The sequence below is a fragment of the Amblyraja radiata genome, chromosome 28, assembly GCF_010909765.2.
Source record: "Amblyraja radiata isolate CabotCenter1 chromosome 28, sAmbRad1.1.pri, whole genome shotgun sequence".
NCBI lineage: Eukaryota > Metazoa > Chordata > Chondrichthyes > Rajiformes > Rajidae > Amblyraja > Amblyraja radiata.
Genome location: NC_045983.1, coordinates 19501564 through 19519391, shown reverse-complemented (window position 1 = coordinate 19519391; position 17828 = coordinate 19501564). Strand labels below are relative to the sequence as shown.

General features: G+C 44.3%; 1 protein-coding gene across 1 annotated transcript in view; it reads left to right on the top strand.

The window, feature by feature from the left end:
- Positions 1-15122: 15122 nt before the first annotated feature.
- The window catches only part of LOC116988944 (protein orai-2-like), a 35572-nt gene continuing 32866 nt past the window's right edge, over positions 15123-17828 (top strand). The window contains exon 1 of the mRNA XM_033045990.1: positions 15123-15409. Coding sequence (XP_032901881.1) covers positions 15191-15409 — 219 coding nt within the window. The 5' untranslated portion in view covers positions 15123-15190. The remainder of the gene's footprint in view (positions 15410-17828) is intronic.

The following is a 17828-nucleotide window of genomic DNA, read 5'->3' as shown; positions in this document are numbered from 1 at the left end:
TGCACTACAAAAAGAGTTATATGGCAGTGGTCTGAGGCCTAGGATCTACCTCTCATCTTAAAAGCATCCCCTCTTGTCTTTGACACTCCAACCATGGGATAAAGATTCTATGTAACCTATTTATTCCTCATCATGTCTAATATATTTCAATCAGGTCACCCATCAGTCTCCTTCACTACAGCTGTAACACTGTGTACCCTTCTTGGTTCTGGACTTCCCTGCAGTCAGTGCTCAGCTTCAATCGGCAATGTTAAAAACCACGGACAAAGCCAGAACTCTTGGTGTAATCATGGACCGAGACCTGAGTTTCAACAGCCACTTTAAGACAATTACAAAGTCAGCCGACTATCACCTTAAGAATATATCAAGGGTTAAAGGACTTGCGGTTCAGCAGGATTTGGAAAAACTTGTCAATGCATTTATCGTCAATAGAGTTGATTACTATAATGCTGTCTTCACAGGTCTCCCTAAAAAATCGATTAGACAGCTGCAGCTGATTCAGAACGCTGCTGCTCGAGTCCTCTCTAAGACCAAGAAAGTGGATCACATCACTCCAGTTTTGTGGCCTTTGCACTGGCTTCCAGTCTGTCAATGAATTGATTTCAAAATATTACTGTTGGTTTATAAAGCACTGAATGGTCTAGGGCCAAAATACATTTCTGATCTTCTGCTCCATTATGAACCATCCAGACCTCTGAGGGCGTCTGGGGCAGGTCATAGAAACATAGAAAATAGGTGCAGGAGTAGGCCATTCGGCCTTTCGAGGTCTGCTTTCTGTCCCCAGAGCCAGAGCTTAACATGGAGAAGCAGCATTTAGTTTTTATGCACCACATATATGGAACAAACTTCCAGAAAAATGCAGGTCCGCTCCAACTCTCAGTTCTTTTAAATCAAGGCTGAAGACTATTCTGCTTGACGCTGCTTTTAATTAAATAAAATAATTTTTTATTTCTTACACTGCACTGTAACTTTTATTCTGGTATTTTATACTTGTCTTATTCTATTTTAGCTTTTTATTTTCTATTCTATATTTCTATGACAGTTTTTAATTGCTTTTTAATGCTTTGTGTAAAGCACTTTGAATCGCCCTAGTGCTGAAATGTGCTATATAAACAAACTTGCTTGCTTGCAGATAAATGTTTAGCATCAATATCAGGGCTTAATGTCTTCCTACATTTTAGTTGAAATAAACCTGTCAATATTGAAATAGGTATTTCACAAGTGTATTATGAATGATAAGCAGAGAGAGCGATGCTGTGGCAATGAGGAGCACAGTAGAGTTTGCACGTTCTTCCTGTAATCACACGGGTTTCCTTTGGCTGTTCCAGTTTCCTCTGTCATCCCAAAGATGTGAAAGTTGGTAGGTTAGTTGTACACTGTATATTGCCCATAGTGTTAGTAAGTGGTAGAATAGGGGTGAGGGGCAGTTGATGGGAGTGTGGTGGGAAAGGAATGCGATTCATGTAGGATTGGTGTAAATGGGTGTTTGATGTTTGGCACAAATGTAGTGGGCCCAAGGGTCTGTTTCTGTACAATGTTACCAGAGTGACAGATCAAAAGCAGTGGAAAGGTTACGGTTAGATAGACATGGTAGAATGTCATAATGGATCATGCATTTTCAGGTAGTTACTGAGAGGACATTGAGAAAAGCATGAGAAAGGGCATGGTTTTCCTGAAGGACTCCAAAGGTATTGGTGCAGATGCACAGAGTAAAGTATTTTCCTGGTCATGACTGGAGAGATAGGAAGCGACAGAGGCTGGACCACCCAACCGATGGCCAGGTGCCTGGGAAGATGGCATGGTCAACCTCTTCAAAGACTACAGAAAACTGGAACAGAATGAGGAGGAATAGTTTTCCCTAAACACACTCAACGCTGCAGCTCTTACAAAAAAAATTCTGGGATTCGGACATGAACTTGTGGGATAGATGAGCAGCACATAAGTCCATAGAAATGAATAACAGTTTAAATATATCACGTATTCTTGTTATTTATACCTATATTTAGGATTAGCTTTTGATTTAATCTCGTGTGATTATGGATTTCAGTTTCTTTTTACTTAATTAATTGATTAATATGTTCTCATTTAGAAGATACCTTGGGTTTTAATTTGTTTGTGTAAGTGAGTGGTTGATGGTCAATGCGGACTCAATGGGCCGAAGGGCCTGTTTCTGTGTTGTATGTCTAGTCTAGTAGGCCCCCCCTCGGTCATGACTGACCATCCTAGTGTACAGGTGATGTGTGGTCGGATGCAAGCCTGGGCGATGTCATATGGAGGACAGGCTGTTGCCCATGTAGCACGTCCCCCCTCTCCACTTCACTGATCGATCCAAAGGAACAGCAGGGCCGTTGTATGACTCCATGACTATTACAGCTGAGGATGTTTCTGCTTGGGTCCCCATGATTACTATTTGTAATATTCGATTATGGTACCATGTGCTATTGGCATGACCCTTGAAGTGAAATATTGTTAATGTGGAATTAAACCTAGCTGTGGTTTAGAAGTTACAGGATGCATGATTTGTCAATTTTCAGAACAGTTTTTTGCATTAGCCGGACAAGGCACTTTTGAGATAAGAAAACAGCATCACTTGTTTTGAAGAAAATATTTCATTTCACGGGTCATGTTGTCAACAGCACCTAGTACTATAATTTCTACTTAACATGTTAGTCGAGATATTTCCCTCTCCTTGGTGGCAATAAACATGTTCAAAAATACCAACTGCCAGGTGCATTCATCCCATAATGTTTGGTTCCATTGCTGCCAATGGATCTGAGTATAAACCTGCAGCTGATTCTCCAACACACATTGAACGGTAATTAGAGACCCGGTTATTTTCACCCCCTTGCATTTGTTGAGAGTAAGTTCAAGAAATAAATGGGACTTGAAATTGCAAACCACATTCTGGCATCAGTCGAACTGTTACTGGCATTGCTGACATAATGCAAGCTTCAAGACCTCATTGATGCTTTCGGCATAGCAAGCAAGAGGATGGGTCCGACATTCTCTGTAAGAACAACGACCTCCATTAACCTGTCTCCGCTGTCTAGAGACAATGAAGATTCATGCTGCGATTCTGGAAAACATGGACACATCCCATATTTCAGGAGCTACCTTCGATGAAGCGATATTGATGATGAATTTCACCTTCATCTTCAATGCTCCAGAACGGCATTTGGAGGCCTGAGGAAAGAGACATTTGAAGACCAAGACCTCCGATTTGGCACAATGAGGTAGGCAGTGATCCTTGCTTTCCCATATGCTACTGAAATCTGGACTACCTACAGCTGTAATGGAAAAGTACTATTAATTTTTTCAGCAAAGTCCTCCAAAGTCACTGGAAGGAAAAGCAAAGCAATCATATCGCAGCATTGGGGCCCTGGTTACTTACAGCTCACTACGCTGTCAACAACAGCCTCCAGAAACCGACAGTCTATTCTGAACTCTGTCATGGGATGAAGTCACCAGGTGGACAGAGAAAATGATTCAATAATCTGCTTCTTCTTCTTTCAAGAAATGCAACATTGCCTTTGACTCCTGGGAACCTCAATCCCATGATTGTTCGAAATGGAGATGAGGATTTGGGATGGTATTGAGAACTTGGGGCCATGCATGAAGACAACATTCAAGCCCTGTATAGCTGGCAGAAGGAGGGCACCATGTCACAAACCACCCACTATGTCACAAACCACCCAGGCTATGCTCCTCTAGCAAGCAAGAGGAGCATAGCCATCCTCTTGCTTGCTATGGCGAAAGATGACCAACTAACACATGGCTAGTTGGTCATCTCCTGCCCCATCTGTGGAAGAGGCTGCAACTCTTACAGGGCCTTCATTAACCATCTCAGAACTTACAAAGCCAGATAGAAACAAGCCCTTCTCAATCCCTAAGAAGTAGCACAGTTCTTGCAACCTCCTCTCCCACCTACGCAACTCACTCCTGCCAAACTCTTCATTATTAACTGCTTTACTCTTCAGACATCTCAGAATCTTGGGAATGCAGAGTATGAGACAGAGGTTAAGTGACAAATTGCTCGGATGTTAATCAGGATCAACAAACGCTGCGGCAAGGAGCCAAGTTTCTTTCGGTTGGACGAGTTTAACAAAACAATCCAAATCCTCTTTTGAGAAATGGTGAGGGAATGGCCTGAGGGATTAGAAGGCACCAGTCTGTGTAATGAAAAATAACCTAAAAACTGAGCCCTTCATCTGTTTAAAACACCACACAACCGTTTCTGGACATTGACTTATTTTACTAAACTCTGACGAAATCAACTCCATGAACCACATTTTAACAAAGTTAAACACAGCTGTTATAATTGGATCACAAGTGAGAGACAGAAAACCTGGTTGAATGCTGCCACAACATCAATGTCTCAGTCAGTGTCAACAAGACCAAGGAACTAATTGTTGACCAGAAAGGGGGAAGTCAGGAGGCCACCTGCCAGTTTCAATTGATGGGTCAGTGATGGACAGAGTTAACAGCTGTAAATTTCTGGACATTAACATCTCCGAAGACCTGCCCTAAACCCAGCGCATGGATATAATCATAAAGAAGGCATACCAGCACTTCTACTTTCTTAGATATTTAAATAGATTTGGCATTTAACTGAATACTCCAATAAATGTCTAAAGATACACTGTACGAAATATTCTGACCTATAGGCTATTGGGGATTACTGCAGGTTCTTGATCAACTGGGTAATTGGATCAAGAAATGGTAAATAGAGTTTAATTCAGATGAGTGTGAGGTCTTGTATTTTGGGAAGTCAAACTAGAGAAGGACTTCTATAGTGAACCACGGTATCTGATGAGTATTGTAGCACTTGGGGGCGGGGGGGCAAGTACATATTCCCTGTAAGTGGTGTAACAGGTGGATTGAGTGGTGAAGAAGGCTTTTGGCTTGCTGGGCGTGATTGGTAAGGGCACGGAGTATTCAAGCTTACAGTTGTGTTCCATTCAGGCCACCATGTTATAGGAAAGATGTTGTCAAATTGGAAAGGGTACAGAGAAGATTTACAAGGATGTTGCCAGGACAAGAGGTTCTGAGCTATAGAGAGAGGTTGAGTAGGGTGTGACTCGATTCCTTGGAGCGCAGGAGGATGAGGGGTGAGATGTGGACCAAACGCAGGCAGGTGGAACTAGTATAGCTGGGACATATTGGCTGGTGTGGGCAAGTTGGGCCGAGGGGCCTGTTTCCACACTGTATCACTCGATTACTCGATAACACAGGCATGAAATACAATTTTGTGAGAGAAGTTGTAAAGAAATGCAGCTCAGCAGTTGAGTGCCAGCTTGTCTCTGTGCCATTGCACAAGATTTACACGGTCAAGGCTGATGTAATTCTTTGTGTGCATTACATTTGATAAATAATGAAAGTATTAGCCCCTGTTGATAGTGAGCAGTTATGAAAGTGCATGAAGACACTCAGAGTGGGAATGATGAGTATTAGTGCACATAATTACAACCAAATCGTGAATCATAGGTACTTGGAGATGCATAAACAACAGTAAGGATCACGTTAGCCTGGGTAAGTCAGATCAGACATTTGTGTATAAGAGATTAGTTTGATAGTTTATTTCCATGTCAAATGCAAAAACTAGCAGTAAATCCATTTTTATCGGGCACTTTTAACCCAGTGAGATCTCTGCTCATCAGCTAAGATTTAAATGACATTAGGTAACTTCTGAAAACTGGCGTATGGATTATGAGGCAAACTTAACCTGCATCTTTTGTTTAACACACAGAAAAGACTCCCAACTTCGTGTTGGTGTATATTGATGTAGTACTTGCCTGCAGCCAGCATAGGCCCATTAGCGGATGGATAGACCAGAGAGTACAGATTCAAAGTGATGGGCAAAGGCACCGATGGATTGTGAGGAGAGATATTTCAATGCAGGGAACTGTTATGATTTGAGATTCACTGCCTGTAAAGTGCAGGATTAGGAAACATCAGGTGTTTCAAAAGGGATTTTGATGGAGGCACCACGGAGGAAAAATAATATTCAATGTTTAGTTTATTATTGTCAGATGTACAGAGATAGTTTTTGCCGTGTGCTATCTAGTTAGCAAAAAGACTGTACATGATTACAATCAAGCCATCCACAGTCTGAAGAAGAGTCCCGACCTTAAACGTCACCCATCCTTTTTCTCCAGAGATGCTGCCAGTCCCGCTGAGTTACTCCAGCAATTTGTGTCTATTCACAGTGTATCGATACATGATATCCCTTTGCAGGATGAAGGGAATAACGTTTAGTGCAAGATAAAAGTCCAGTAAAGTTCGATTAAAAGTAATCCGAGGGTCTCCAGTGAAGCGGATGGTAGGTCAGCACAGCACTCTAGTTGATGATGGTTTAGTTGCCAAATTCTTGCATCAAGCACTTCCCAAACCATGCTACAGAGAAGGAAAGGATGAATATGATTGAATGAATAATTCTACTGGGAGCTTTAGGAATCTAGCCTCATTTGTCTCTTAAGGATTCCACAAATCTTTTTTTATCTCTCTTAGGTTAAGAAAACACACAAAGACACAAGAGACTAAAGATGCTGGAATCTGGAGCAAAAACAAACTGCCGGAGGAACTCAGAGGGTTGGGCAGCATCTGTGGAGGCAAAGGGATGGTCAACATTTAGGGTCGAGACACTGCACCGACGTGGGCTGAGTTCGAGCCCTGATCTTGTTTACATGCAACCACATCTAGATTGCAATCCGTAATTCTCGTGGTTTGTACACCATTTTTTTTCTTTTTGTATAAAAATGTTTAAAAAGTTGCCTGTGTTGAATATCTAAAATCGCAGCAAATGCTGCTAGCACGCAACAGCTGCAATCGTGGCGGAACTACGAATTTGATACATTTCCTGCTTGCATTTTCTCTTGATGCAACAGGTCTCAAAATGAATGTTTTCACAAATGTAAGCAAAGGAGAAGTGCAGACTAATGTTCCATGCAGTAGGCAGTGGAATGCACTCCTCTGCTCCCCTCCCCCCACTGGAGCCAGGGAAAGCCCGACCATACTGTACAATACCTACCTTTGTGCAATACTGATACATTCATTTATAATATTTTTTTTATAATACTATTCTGACAATGACCTTCTGTGCAATATCTTATATTCTGGTAAGGGTGCATAAGCAGACATATTATGTATGCGTGTGTGAATCTGGGTGCATGTGTCACAGTGTGTGCATGTGAGTGTATGAACAATTTTTATTTTTCTCACTTTTTTGCTGTTATTTTATTATTATTTTTATCTTGTATCTCGGAGCGGAGACGGCGTTCCGGCTTTCGGCGGCGGCGACATCACCACGGAGGTCCGCTGGACTGGAGAGCGGCATCTTCGGCCTGGATCGATCGCCTCCATCACAGTGAGGATGTGCTTGGTGAACTCACTGTGGTGGATGTTTAATTTGTGTTTATTGTATGTTTTGTTATTATTGATTCTGTGCATGACTGCAGGCAACATAATTTCGTTCAGACCGAAAGGTCTGAATGACAATAAAGGATCTATCTATCTATCTATCTATCTTGTACATTTGAGCTCCACTCAGGACAGTGTGTCTGAATTTTGTTGTGTCAGCTTCATAGTAGCTTCATTAGGAATAAAAAATGTAAGCCGATTGATCACACTGCGTTTCCTGTGCCATATTACAGACTGACACTTGATTTGCAACATGCATTGGGAGGTTTGCAAGAACTGTGGGCTTTTAAATCTCTACTGATTGTCCTCACTGATATCTTCTGTCTACCTTCAGTCCAGATCCAGTTCATAGAATTATATATAAACATCTAAATGCCGCTAGAACATAGGATTCCTTAGGAGCCATGCGTCGTGAGTATCCCAGCGAGCCAGAGCTAAGCCCACCAGTAGGTCCGCCTCATCCGCCGCGGACCAAGGCCACCGAGAACGAAGGGGGACCATGGAGGGGGCGCCGAGAATGAAGGGGGAACAGCAGGCATGAGATAGGACTGTCGGTGAACTTTTGTTACTTTGACGGTGCCAGAAATGTGGCGACTTTTGTGTACTGTGTAGGTGAGGTCTGCTGTATGATTGTACCGGGTTACATGCAAAACAAATAATTTCACTGTACCCAGGTACATGTGACAGTAGAGTGTCATTGAATTGTTGAATTGGATCAGGCACCACCTCTCGTTGTCAGCAAGATGAAAGAGCTATTTATTGAGTTCAGGAAGCACAGTGTAGTATATACCCAATCAGTATCAATAGCACCGAATGGTTCCCCTTATTGTTTGATTTGACTGGATAGTAAGCAAACAAAGTTTTCACTGTATCCCGGTATACGTGACAATAATAAACCAATACCAATGCCATCTGTGGAAAGAGAAACAGAGTTAATGTTTCAGGCTGACGACCTGGGAATGTTAACTCTGTTTCTCTCTCTCCACAGATGCTACCTGACCTACTGCTTGTTTTCAGCACTTTATGGTTTCATATCAGAGCTCGATTAGGTGGAGTGGAGGCAGGAGGTTGGTCAGTCAGGGGACTGGGTGGAATGGCCTGTTCCTGTGTTGCACTGTTCTTTGTTCTATGGGGCAATGGGAAGTCAGTGGGTGGGAGTAGGGGTTGAGGCTCATGTGGGGTGGGGGAAATAAAAGGTAAATATGGGAGTTTCCTTGGCAGTGTTCCAGTCCGTGTTTGCACGGTAAGGACTCATTTGTCCTGGGTGTGCCCAGCCATGGTTGCTCCCAGCACAACTTGTCACCATTTCCCCACAAAGCTCTAAGACGCAGCATTGCACGGGGAATATTATAATTTGATGTGCATCGGATATGGAAATGCAGGAAATGCATGGTCGGATTTTCATTGTGATGCAAATTGGGCCAGAAATGTTGTCATAGTTTTGTTAAGTAGATAATTACTTGTACTGTGCCAAATCAAGCAGCATTGCACGATTTAATTTTGAATCACAGTATTTATACCTGTCTGTTGCTCGAGCAAAGTATTGAATGATAGAACTGAGGTGAGAAATATTCACACAGGAAATTGGCAATGTGTTCGCATTGTGGGACAGCATTTACAGAGTTGTTTGTTACGATGCAACGTGCATTCCCAATGGGCAGAGCCGGATTTACCTATAGGCTTCGTAGGCTGAAGCCCAGGGCCTCAAAATCTAGGGGCCTCCGGCCAAGATGTTTATTTCCAAGAATAAAAAAAATCCAGAGGAAAAAAAAATTGGAGCGCAATCAGCGTTTCCACTTTGACGGAAATTACCAGCAATTCTGGTTCCGGCCCGCTGGAAGTTTTGGGGGAAAAAATTGCGACCATCGCAGTCGGGGAATGCAGAATGCTGAAACTGGAGCAAAAAAAAGGAGCACAGCTGGAGAAATTCAAGGGGTCAGGCAGCATGTGTGGAGGGAAATGAACAGACGACATTTCAGGTCTGCACATTTCTTCGTCTAGATGAATGGTCTCAACCTGAAATTTCGACTGTCCATTTCCCTCCACAGATGCTGCCTGAACCCTTGAGTTCCTCAGGCAGTTCTCCGATTTTTTGCACCTGGATGGAAAATGAAAATCAGTTCAAAGCATTAATATTCTCACTGCAGAACAATTTGTTGAGATGAATTAATCCCAGCTAAACACAGTGTAGTTAGTACTGGCTGCAAACAGTGGATGTTGCTTTAAAGCTGTTATATGGCCGAGCGCTTCTTGCAATCAACTGGTCCTGGGCTTGAAACATTTGTTTGTAAATGCTTGCCAAATCAGTTTGTAGAGGCCTTTGGAATAAACAGGCTATTATGTTCAATTCCTCAACCACAAAGTCACACAAAAGCCAGAGACAATACAATAACAAATGTTACTGGGAGTGGTGGTCAGTACGTGACAACTATGATGCATGAATTTGCAGATGATTCACTGTGTTTTACAGCAACATTTCGTTAGAGGCCAATAGTTAGAAAATGTTAGAAACACTGAACAGATAAGACAGCACCTATGGAAATAGACATTCGAAATAACAATTCAGTACTCCAGTTGTGTTCCAACTGAGGCCCAATTTAAATGCAGTAAATTAGGCAGCATCTGTGGAAAAAAGAAAGTTAATGTTTTGGGATGAAGAATTTATTGAGCTAAAATATGAACTCTGCTGCTCTTTCCATGGCTGCTGCCTTCATGCCAAGTATTTCCAGCATTTTCTATTTTTATTTCAGAACTTCGATATCTGCATTTTTAATCTCTTACCATTTTTATTAACGATTCAGGTTGTGAAATAAATATTTGGAGAATGTTAATAACATCTTTGGAATATCACGGCATGATATTTTTATTACCTCTTTTTTTAAGATATGAACCAAAAGTCCAGCATTTATTGCTTGTGTTTCATTGCCTTGAGAAGTTAGTGGTGCGCTTCTTTCTTGAACTACTTTGCTCCTTCCGGTGAAGCTGTTCCCACATTGCTGTCAAGGATGAAGTTCCAGGATTTAGTCCCAGTCATGATGAAGGATTGGTGATATATTTCCAAGTCAGATGGTATGCAACTTGGAGAAGAAAATGTTAGTGATGGTGGTACTTCAATCTACTTGTAATCCATATCCTATCAAATCGTAGAACCTGCGGGTTTGGGAGGTACTGTTGGTGAAAGACTACAGTATATTTTGTAGATCATACACACTGCAGACAATGTGCATTGGTGTCGAAGGGAATTAGTGTTTATGCTGAATGGGGTTCAAGTCATACAGGCCGCTTAGTCATGTTCTTTTTTTTTAATATGTTAATTTTTTCCCCCTACCATTACGAATGATTTCACATTTTTCCACATTATACTGCATCTGCCTGGTAGTTGCCCACTTACTCCACTTGTCTAAATGGTCATGAAGCCTGTTTGTGTCCTTACAACTCATGACGCCACACAGTTTTGAAGGCAAATTTGGAAATATTTCCCTCTTCCTATCGTTGCTACATATTGTGAAGAGCTGAGACCCAAGGACTGAACCCTGCAGTAACCCCCTGACCACTGCCTGTCACACTAAGAATTCATTGTATTCCCTTTATTCCTACCCCGTGTCTCCTCTCTTTAACCAATTTTCAAGCCATTTTAGTATATTACCTCCAATCCCATCTGCTTCCAATTTTGAAAACTTCATTTAGTGGAGGGTCTTAATCAAATGCACCAATCCACTGCTTCTCATTTATCTGTTCATAAGGTCAGAAGAAATAGGAGTAGAATCAGGCCATTCGGCCCATCAAGTCTACTCCACCATTCAATCATGGTTGATATATCTCTCCCTCCTAATCTCCTTCTCCTGTTTTCTCCCCATAACCTCTGACACCCGTACTAATCAAGAATCTATCTATCTCTGCCTTAAAAATATCCACTGAATTGACCTCCAGAGCCTTCTGTGGCAAATAATTCCACCATTTCACCACCCTCTGACTAAATAATTTTTTCCACATCTCCTTCCTAGGTTGAAGACTCCACATGCTGATGGGCTCGCTGAAGCTTGGTGCAGCCAACGCCAAGGCTCTGTGAGGGAGAAACACGGTCTATGGTCCCTCCGCGGTGGGACTTGGGAGGCCGGGTCTGGTGGAGACCCCTCAACCAAGTGAAAAGATCTCATCTCAGGGAGCCACATGAGTGGCAAGGGTGCTTGGTATCAGTATAGTTTGTGAACACTACCTCGTATAGCGATGTCTCAAGTTAAAGGGCCTACATTAAGACCATTGGGTATAAATACAGGTGGAAGACTTGAACCTACGTTCTTCTGAGGCAGAGAGTTGATCATCCAAATCTACAGTGGGTGGATGAGTGGTTCTCATAGCTGAATTCATCTAAGACATTATCTTTGCCTGGTTGGTTATCAGGAAATGAAGAAACAATGAACTGCAGGTGCAGGTTTACAAAAAAAGACATAAAATGCTGGGGTAACTCGGCAGGTCAGGCAGGATCTCTGGAGATCAGTGATCCATGTTCTCCAGTAAGTCTGAAGAAGGGTCTCGACCTGAAACTTCACCTGTTCCTTTTCTCCAGAGATGATGTCTGACCTGCTGAGTTACTCCAGCTTTTTGTGTATTTTTTCAGTCATGCTGCCCGACCCACTGAGTTCCTCCAGCACTTTGCGTCTTTTTCTGGTTGTCAAGAAGATGTATCACGATGTGTGGAACTGGGATGAGCTGAAGAGGTAGAAGGATGAATGGGAAGGTGGTGGCAATGCAGGGTGCCCTTGTTACATGTTGACAAGATAGAATGTTGGATGTGAACTACAGGATGTGTGCAAATCTGTGGGCAACTCTTTATTCATCTTTGTTGATCTACTTAGTTCAGTCAACTAGACCACTTCCACCAGTCTGTTGCCTTCAACATTAGGTCTGACCACAATATTAAAGAGGCTGTGTGCTTCCTTATGCAGGCAGTGGTCACCAAGATGGGGTTTGCTCCTGGCCATAAAGCTATGGCTGTGGCCTGGATCCCTTTGCTGTACATGGCCACAAAAGGATGGATTAATAGCCTTGTTTCTTTCTCTCTAATCCTTTAATGTTTCCCTTTTAAGTATTATAATCCTACTCGTTTTGAAGGGTCCCCTTAAATCTGCTTCTACTACTTTTCTCATAGTCAAATCCATGTCATGACAGTACTGATCAGAAATTCCTCGCATCACCCTGCCAAATGAATACGATTAATACGATTTATAAATAGGACATGGAAATCTGAATGCTGCAAGATTATAGTGTCATCCAAAGTAGTACAAAAAAAAATACTCTAACAGAAAAACTAAATGAAGTGTTATTAGGAGTAAGCGTACATTCTAACACCTCCAGGAACAGGGTGCACTGCCAGAGGTGAGGGATTTTAAATGCATCATTAAACAAAGGCCATGTGTTCCCTGGGATCACATGCAACAATGTAAAGAATGAAATTGTGTTTTGTCAAAAATCAACCCTCATCAATACCACTAAAGTGAGTTTCCTTATTTGATTCGGACATAAAAGGTGGTCATTTTGGCCATCAATTCTATGATGGGTTACAGAACAGTTGCAACCACTACTAATTTTCCCTGTATCCTATTTACCTCACATTCCCAGCACTCCCCTGACACTATTACCCATCTACACTTTGGGGCAATAAGCAGTGCTCAATTAACCTAACAACCCACCAATCTTTGGGATGTTGAGAAAACCTGAGCACCAAGGGGTAACCCACATGGTCACCTGGGGGAACATGCAGACACCACACAGACAGCACCAGGGTCAGGATTGAACCCTGGTCACTGGAACCCTGATTCAGCAGCTCTCCCAAAAGGACCACTACGCTGCCCATAGGTTGTCCCAGAAATTCAATCAAGTAGGCAGTGTTTCATTTTAGAGTTGCTTGTATGACAATCACTGTTTTTCCGGCACATAATTTGCTAGTGAAATAATCTGGTTAAATCAAGTTAATCCATAAATTTTACTGAGAACAAATTGTCCCAAGTTGTAGTTATGTAAATCATTTATTTTTTGCAAAGGAAATTCTCTTGATGTCATTCCCTGTTGCCAGGAGAAATTATTATTTATGGTTCCAAGTAGGTCCAACTTCCGGTAATCATGGTCCTATCAGTATATAGGACTGTTCATTTGACATAAACAGGGCTTTTTCTAAACAGGAACTGATTCAGTTAGATCCCCTTTAATTTATTATATTTGCCGCACCTTTGTTAGACCCTGATGCTAACCACCGAGGAAGGATGTTAAAGTGTTAAAATAATTCAGTGAAGGTTACTAGACTAATACCTCAAATGGAAAAAATTGTCTTATGAGATAAGGTTGGACTTGGGTGGAGGTTTTAGATTAAACAAGTGAGATCCTGAATAATCTCAACAGGGGGAATATATGGAGAAGAAAATATTTCCTTGCTAGAAAATCCTAAACTTAGTGTCACTGTTTAAAAATAAGGCACCATTAATACAAAGAAGAGGCAAAATGTTTTCTCCCAGAGACCTGTGAACTTCCTTCCAAAAGGGGAGAAGGTAACAAAATGTTTGAACATTTGAGCAGAAGTATAAAGATACTTGTTTAGCAAGGGATTGAAGGTTGCTAGGGAAAATGGGAATGTGCAGTTGGAATCACAAAATTATGCCTTTATTAAATGGCAGAGCAGGCTTGGAAGATCAAGCCGCCTATTCCTTCTCTAGTTTATGTGTTCACGTCCTCCACTGCACAACTATCACCATTGTGAAGCTGAGGTAACCTGCCTAACCACAATCATCCAACCCACCAACCCCAAAGTCCTGATCACATCAATATCTCTCAACTTGGAGAACCCATAGAAATGACACCCACTGACCATTGCTCAACTGATCCCAACCAACGACTTCCAACTCATCGAATGCTGGTGCTTAACTCTTGCTCCAACCAATTAGACTCACAGAGTCAGCATGGAAACAGATCCTTCGGCCCAACTTGCCCACACCAACCAACATGTCCCATCTACACTAGTCCCACTTGCCCATATTCCTCCACACCTGTCTGGTTGTTTCTTAAACGTTGCGACATTCCCTGCCTCAACTACCTCCTCCGGCAGCTTGTTCCATACACCCGCTGCCCAATTCATGATACAACCATGATTGGTTGGAATGTCCCCCCCACACTGAAACAGTGATTGGTTGATTGCTACCCCTCAACAGCAGTGCAGTGATTGGTTGGATGACCCTTCACAGAGGCAGGGATTGGTTGAAGGCCCCCCCCCCTCCCTAATGGCGGTGAGGAGTGGCTGTGTGGGGTGCCCCCGTAAGGCGGTGCGGAGTGGCTGGGTGGCGCCCCCTAATGGCGGTGATGATTGGATGTGTGGTGCCTCCCTAATGGCGGTGCAGAGTGGCGCCCCCTCATGGCGATGCAGTAGCTGTGTGGCGCCCCTATTGGCAATAAGGAACGGCTGGGTGGTGCTCCTAATGGTGATACAGAGTGGCTGTGTGGGGTGCCCCCAAATGGCAATGCGGAATGGCTGGTGATGCCCCCTAATGGCGGTGAGAAGTGGCCATGTGGCGCCCCCTAATGGCGATGAGAAGTGGCTGGGTGGCGCCCCCTAATGGCGGAGAGAAGTGGCTGGGCGGCGCCCCCTAATGGCGGTGCGGTGCGGAGCAGCCGAGGAGCTGGCGGCAGCAGGATCACACTGCTCCCCCTGGCGGCAGCAGGATTACATCAAGGCGCGTCCCCGAAGCGCGCAGGTCGGCGGCGAGACGAGGTCCCATCCGGCGTTGCTATGAGCTCCGAGCGGTCAGCGACGGCCGGCTCTCCCGCTCCTCTCTGCTCGGAGCCCGCTGGGGCCGACTACCGAGACTGGGTGAGGCGAAGCTACCTGGAGCTGGTGTCCTCCAACCATCACTCGGTGCAGGCGCTGTCCTGGAGGAAGCTCTACCTCAGCCGCGCCAAGCTGAAGGCGTCGAGCCGGACCTCGGCGCTGCTCTCCGGCTTCGCCATGGTGAGTGGCTCCCCGCCCGCTTCATCCATTCCCAGCATCGCAGCCTGGACCACGTCGGCGGCCGCTTCGGCGGGAGGATGAGGGGCGGGAGATGGCGCCGGGAGAAGGGGAAGCAAACGGCTGGCGGGGTGAGGGAGAGACGGCTGGGGGTGAGAGAGAGAGACGGCTGGGGGTGAGGGAGAGACGGCTGGGGGTGAGGGAGAGACGGCTGGGGGTGAGGGAGAGACGGCTGGGGGTGAGGGAGAGACGGCTGGGGGTGAGGGAGAGACGGCTGGGGGTGAGGGAGAGATGGAGGACAAACCAGGGGGGCGGAGGTGGGGAGACTATTGGGGGGTGAGTGGGCAGGTGGGAGGGGGAGATAAAAGGCAGGCAGTTGGAGGAGGGGGGCAGAGGCCAGGCCAGATTACTGTGGGTTGAGGGATCAAACGGGAGGAGGGGGAGACATGGGCCAGACTGTTGGGGAGGAGGAGGGTGGGTGGGGTGAGGTGAGGTTGTGGGGAAGACGAGGGCCGGACTGTTAGGTGACGGGGAGACTGGGGGAGGTAGACGGTTAGAGTGGTGGGGGTGGCGGTCAGGGGGCAGACTGTTGGGCGAGGAGGCAGGTTGTTGGTGGATGTGGGAATGGGGGGTCAGACAATCTGGGAGGTGATGGGGGGGGACAGAATGTTGGGGTTAAAGGGGGTGATAGGGCATACTTGAGGGAGAGAGGGAGACGTGGGGCAGAATTCTGGGGGGGGGGGGTCAGGGTGTTGGGAGTTGATGGGGAGATCGGGAGCAGGGTGTTAAGGATGAGAGAGGGGGTGGTGATGAGAGGGAGATAGAGGTCAGGTTGGGAGTGAAGTGAAATCATGTGGTCAGGTAGCAGGGGGTGAGTGGGAGTCAAGGGAAAGGTGGTTTGAGGATGAGGGGAACCCAGGGTGGAAATGGGCCTTGACTATTTTGGAATGAAGATGAATTGTAGGCCAAATATTTGCAGGGTGAGGGAGACATTTTGCGAGAAGTGGGGATGGGTGGCAAGGAAGTAATGGAAGGCTGGTATATGAGAGTCGAAGGTGGAATTTAACTGACATTGTTTCGGACAGGCTGTGTTTACCACCTAAATATTTTCTGTCAGCTGAGATACATGCTGATGGTTTCCCCTTACAGTGAGCACCAGAGAATTTGTGCCTGCAAAAAGTGGAAATATTTCTTTCTTTAACAAAAAGCTGTTATTTTGTAGGCATGTGCATTGAGTGCCTGAGCTCCTTTCAGTAATCCAGTGAGAGAGAGAGATCACATTTTCTTGTCTCATCATTTTCACTCTCTGTAGTGCTCTAATTTGTGTCAACATGATTTTTTCTGTTGTGACGTGGCACAATCATTGGTCATTTTTAACGTTGTCGAATAAGATGCTTGCTATCTCCCATGATGCCTGCTACTAATATCATCATAAATGTTATGCTATTCTCAGCACAAACTGTTAATCTGATAAAGCACTAAATGAGTTAACGTTTGCAGCCTGACCGGCATTTCATATTACCCTGTAACAAGAATCATCCTTATCACATCTGGGGCCTGAGGGGGTGATGATGTGTTCCAGCTTTTGCTTTATACTGATGCATTGTAGGAACGCATCCAGCCACTTCCCTTTTCAGTTCTAAGTTGCTTTTACTTTGAATTTTGTTCGAGCAACCTCAAAGCTCTAGCTTCGAATGGTAAACAATGAACATGAGCATCATTTTCTCATTTCTACCTGTGTCGGACTACAACTCTACTTGAACCTTGCTTCAAGATTCTTTTGTTTAATTGATTTTGGAAATCTGAAAAGCTTGGGGGTGTAGGCAGGGCTGTTGTTATTCCTATTCCCCCCCCCCCCCCACCCCATTTTCTCTCCCTCTTCCTTGAGACCCCTCCACCCGCCCACAACCCCTCATCTTTGCCCAGATGTTGCCTGACCCATTGTTTGTTTTCAGTCTAGTCTGTTCAGTCTCGCGTGGCTCACAAAGTTCTGTTGCCAGGTGACATGCACTTTTTTTCAATTACTTTTCCATTCTTGGCTGCTCTAGTCATCCCACTTGTGATGTGCATATCTGGTATGCCAAAGGATTGCTCCGTAATATCTTGGTTCCACAGCCAGGCAGGGTTTGCTTTGAGATTGTCCTTGGTAACTTTCTCAGAGTATTTAAAAAGGAAACAGGAATAGGCCATTTGGCCCTTTGTCTCTACTCTGCCATTCAATAAGATTATGGCTGCTCTCTGACTCACCAACACTTTCCTTTGCCAACCCCATTTTCCGTGATTCCTTTAATATCTAAAAATCAATTAATCTCTGTTTAGAATATAGCAATTGAGTCTCCACAATCTTTTTAAGTGGAAAATTTCAGTGATTTGCTGCTCTTTCTTCGCATCTCAGTTCTGAATGATTAATATCTTATTTTGT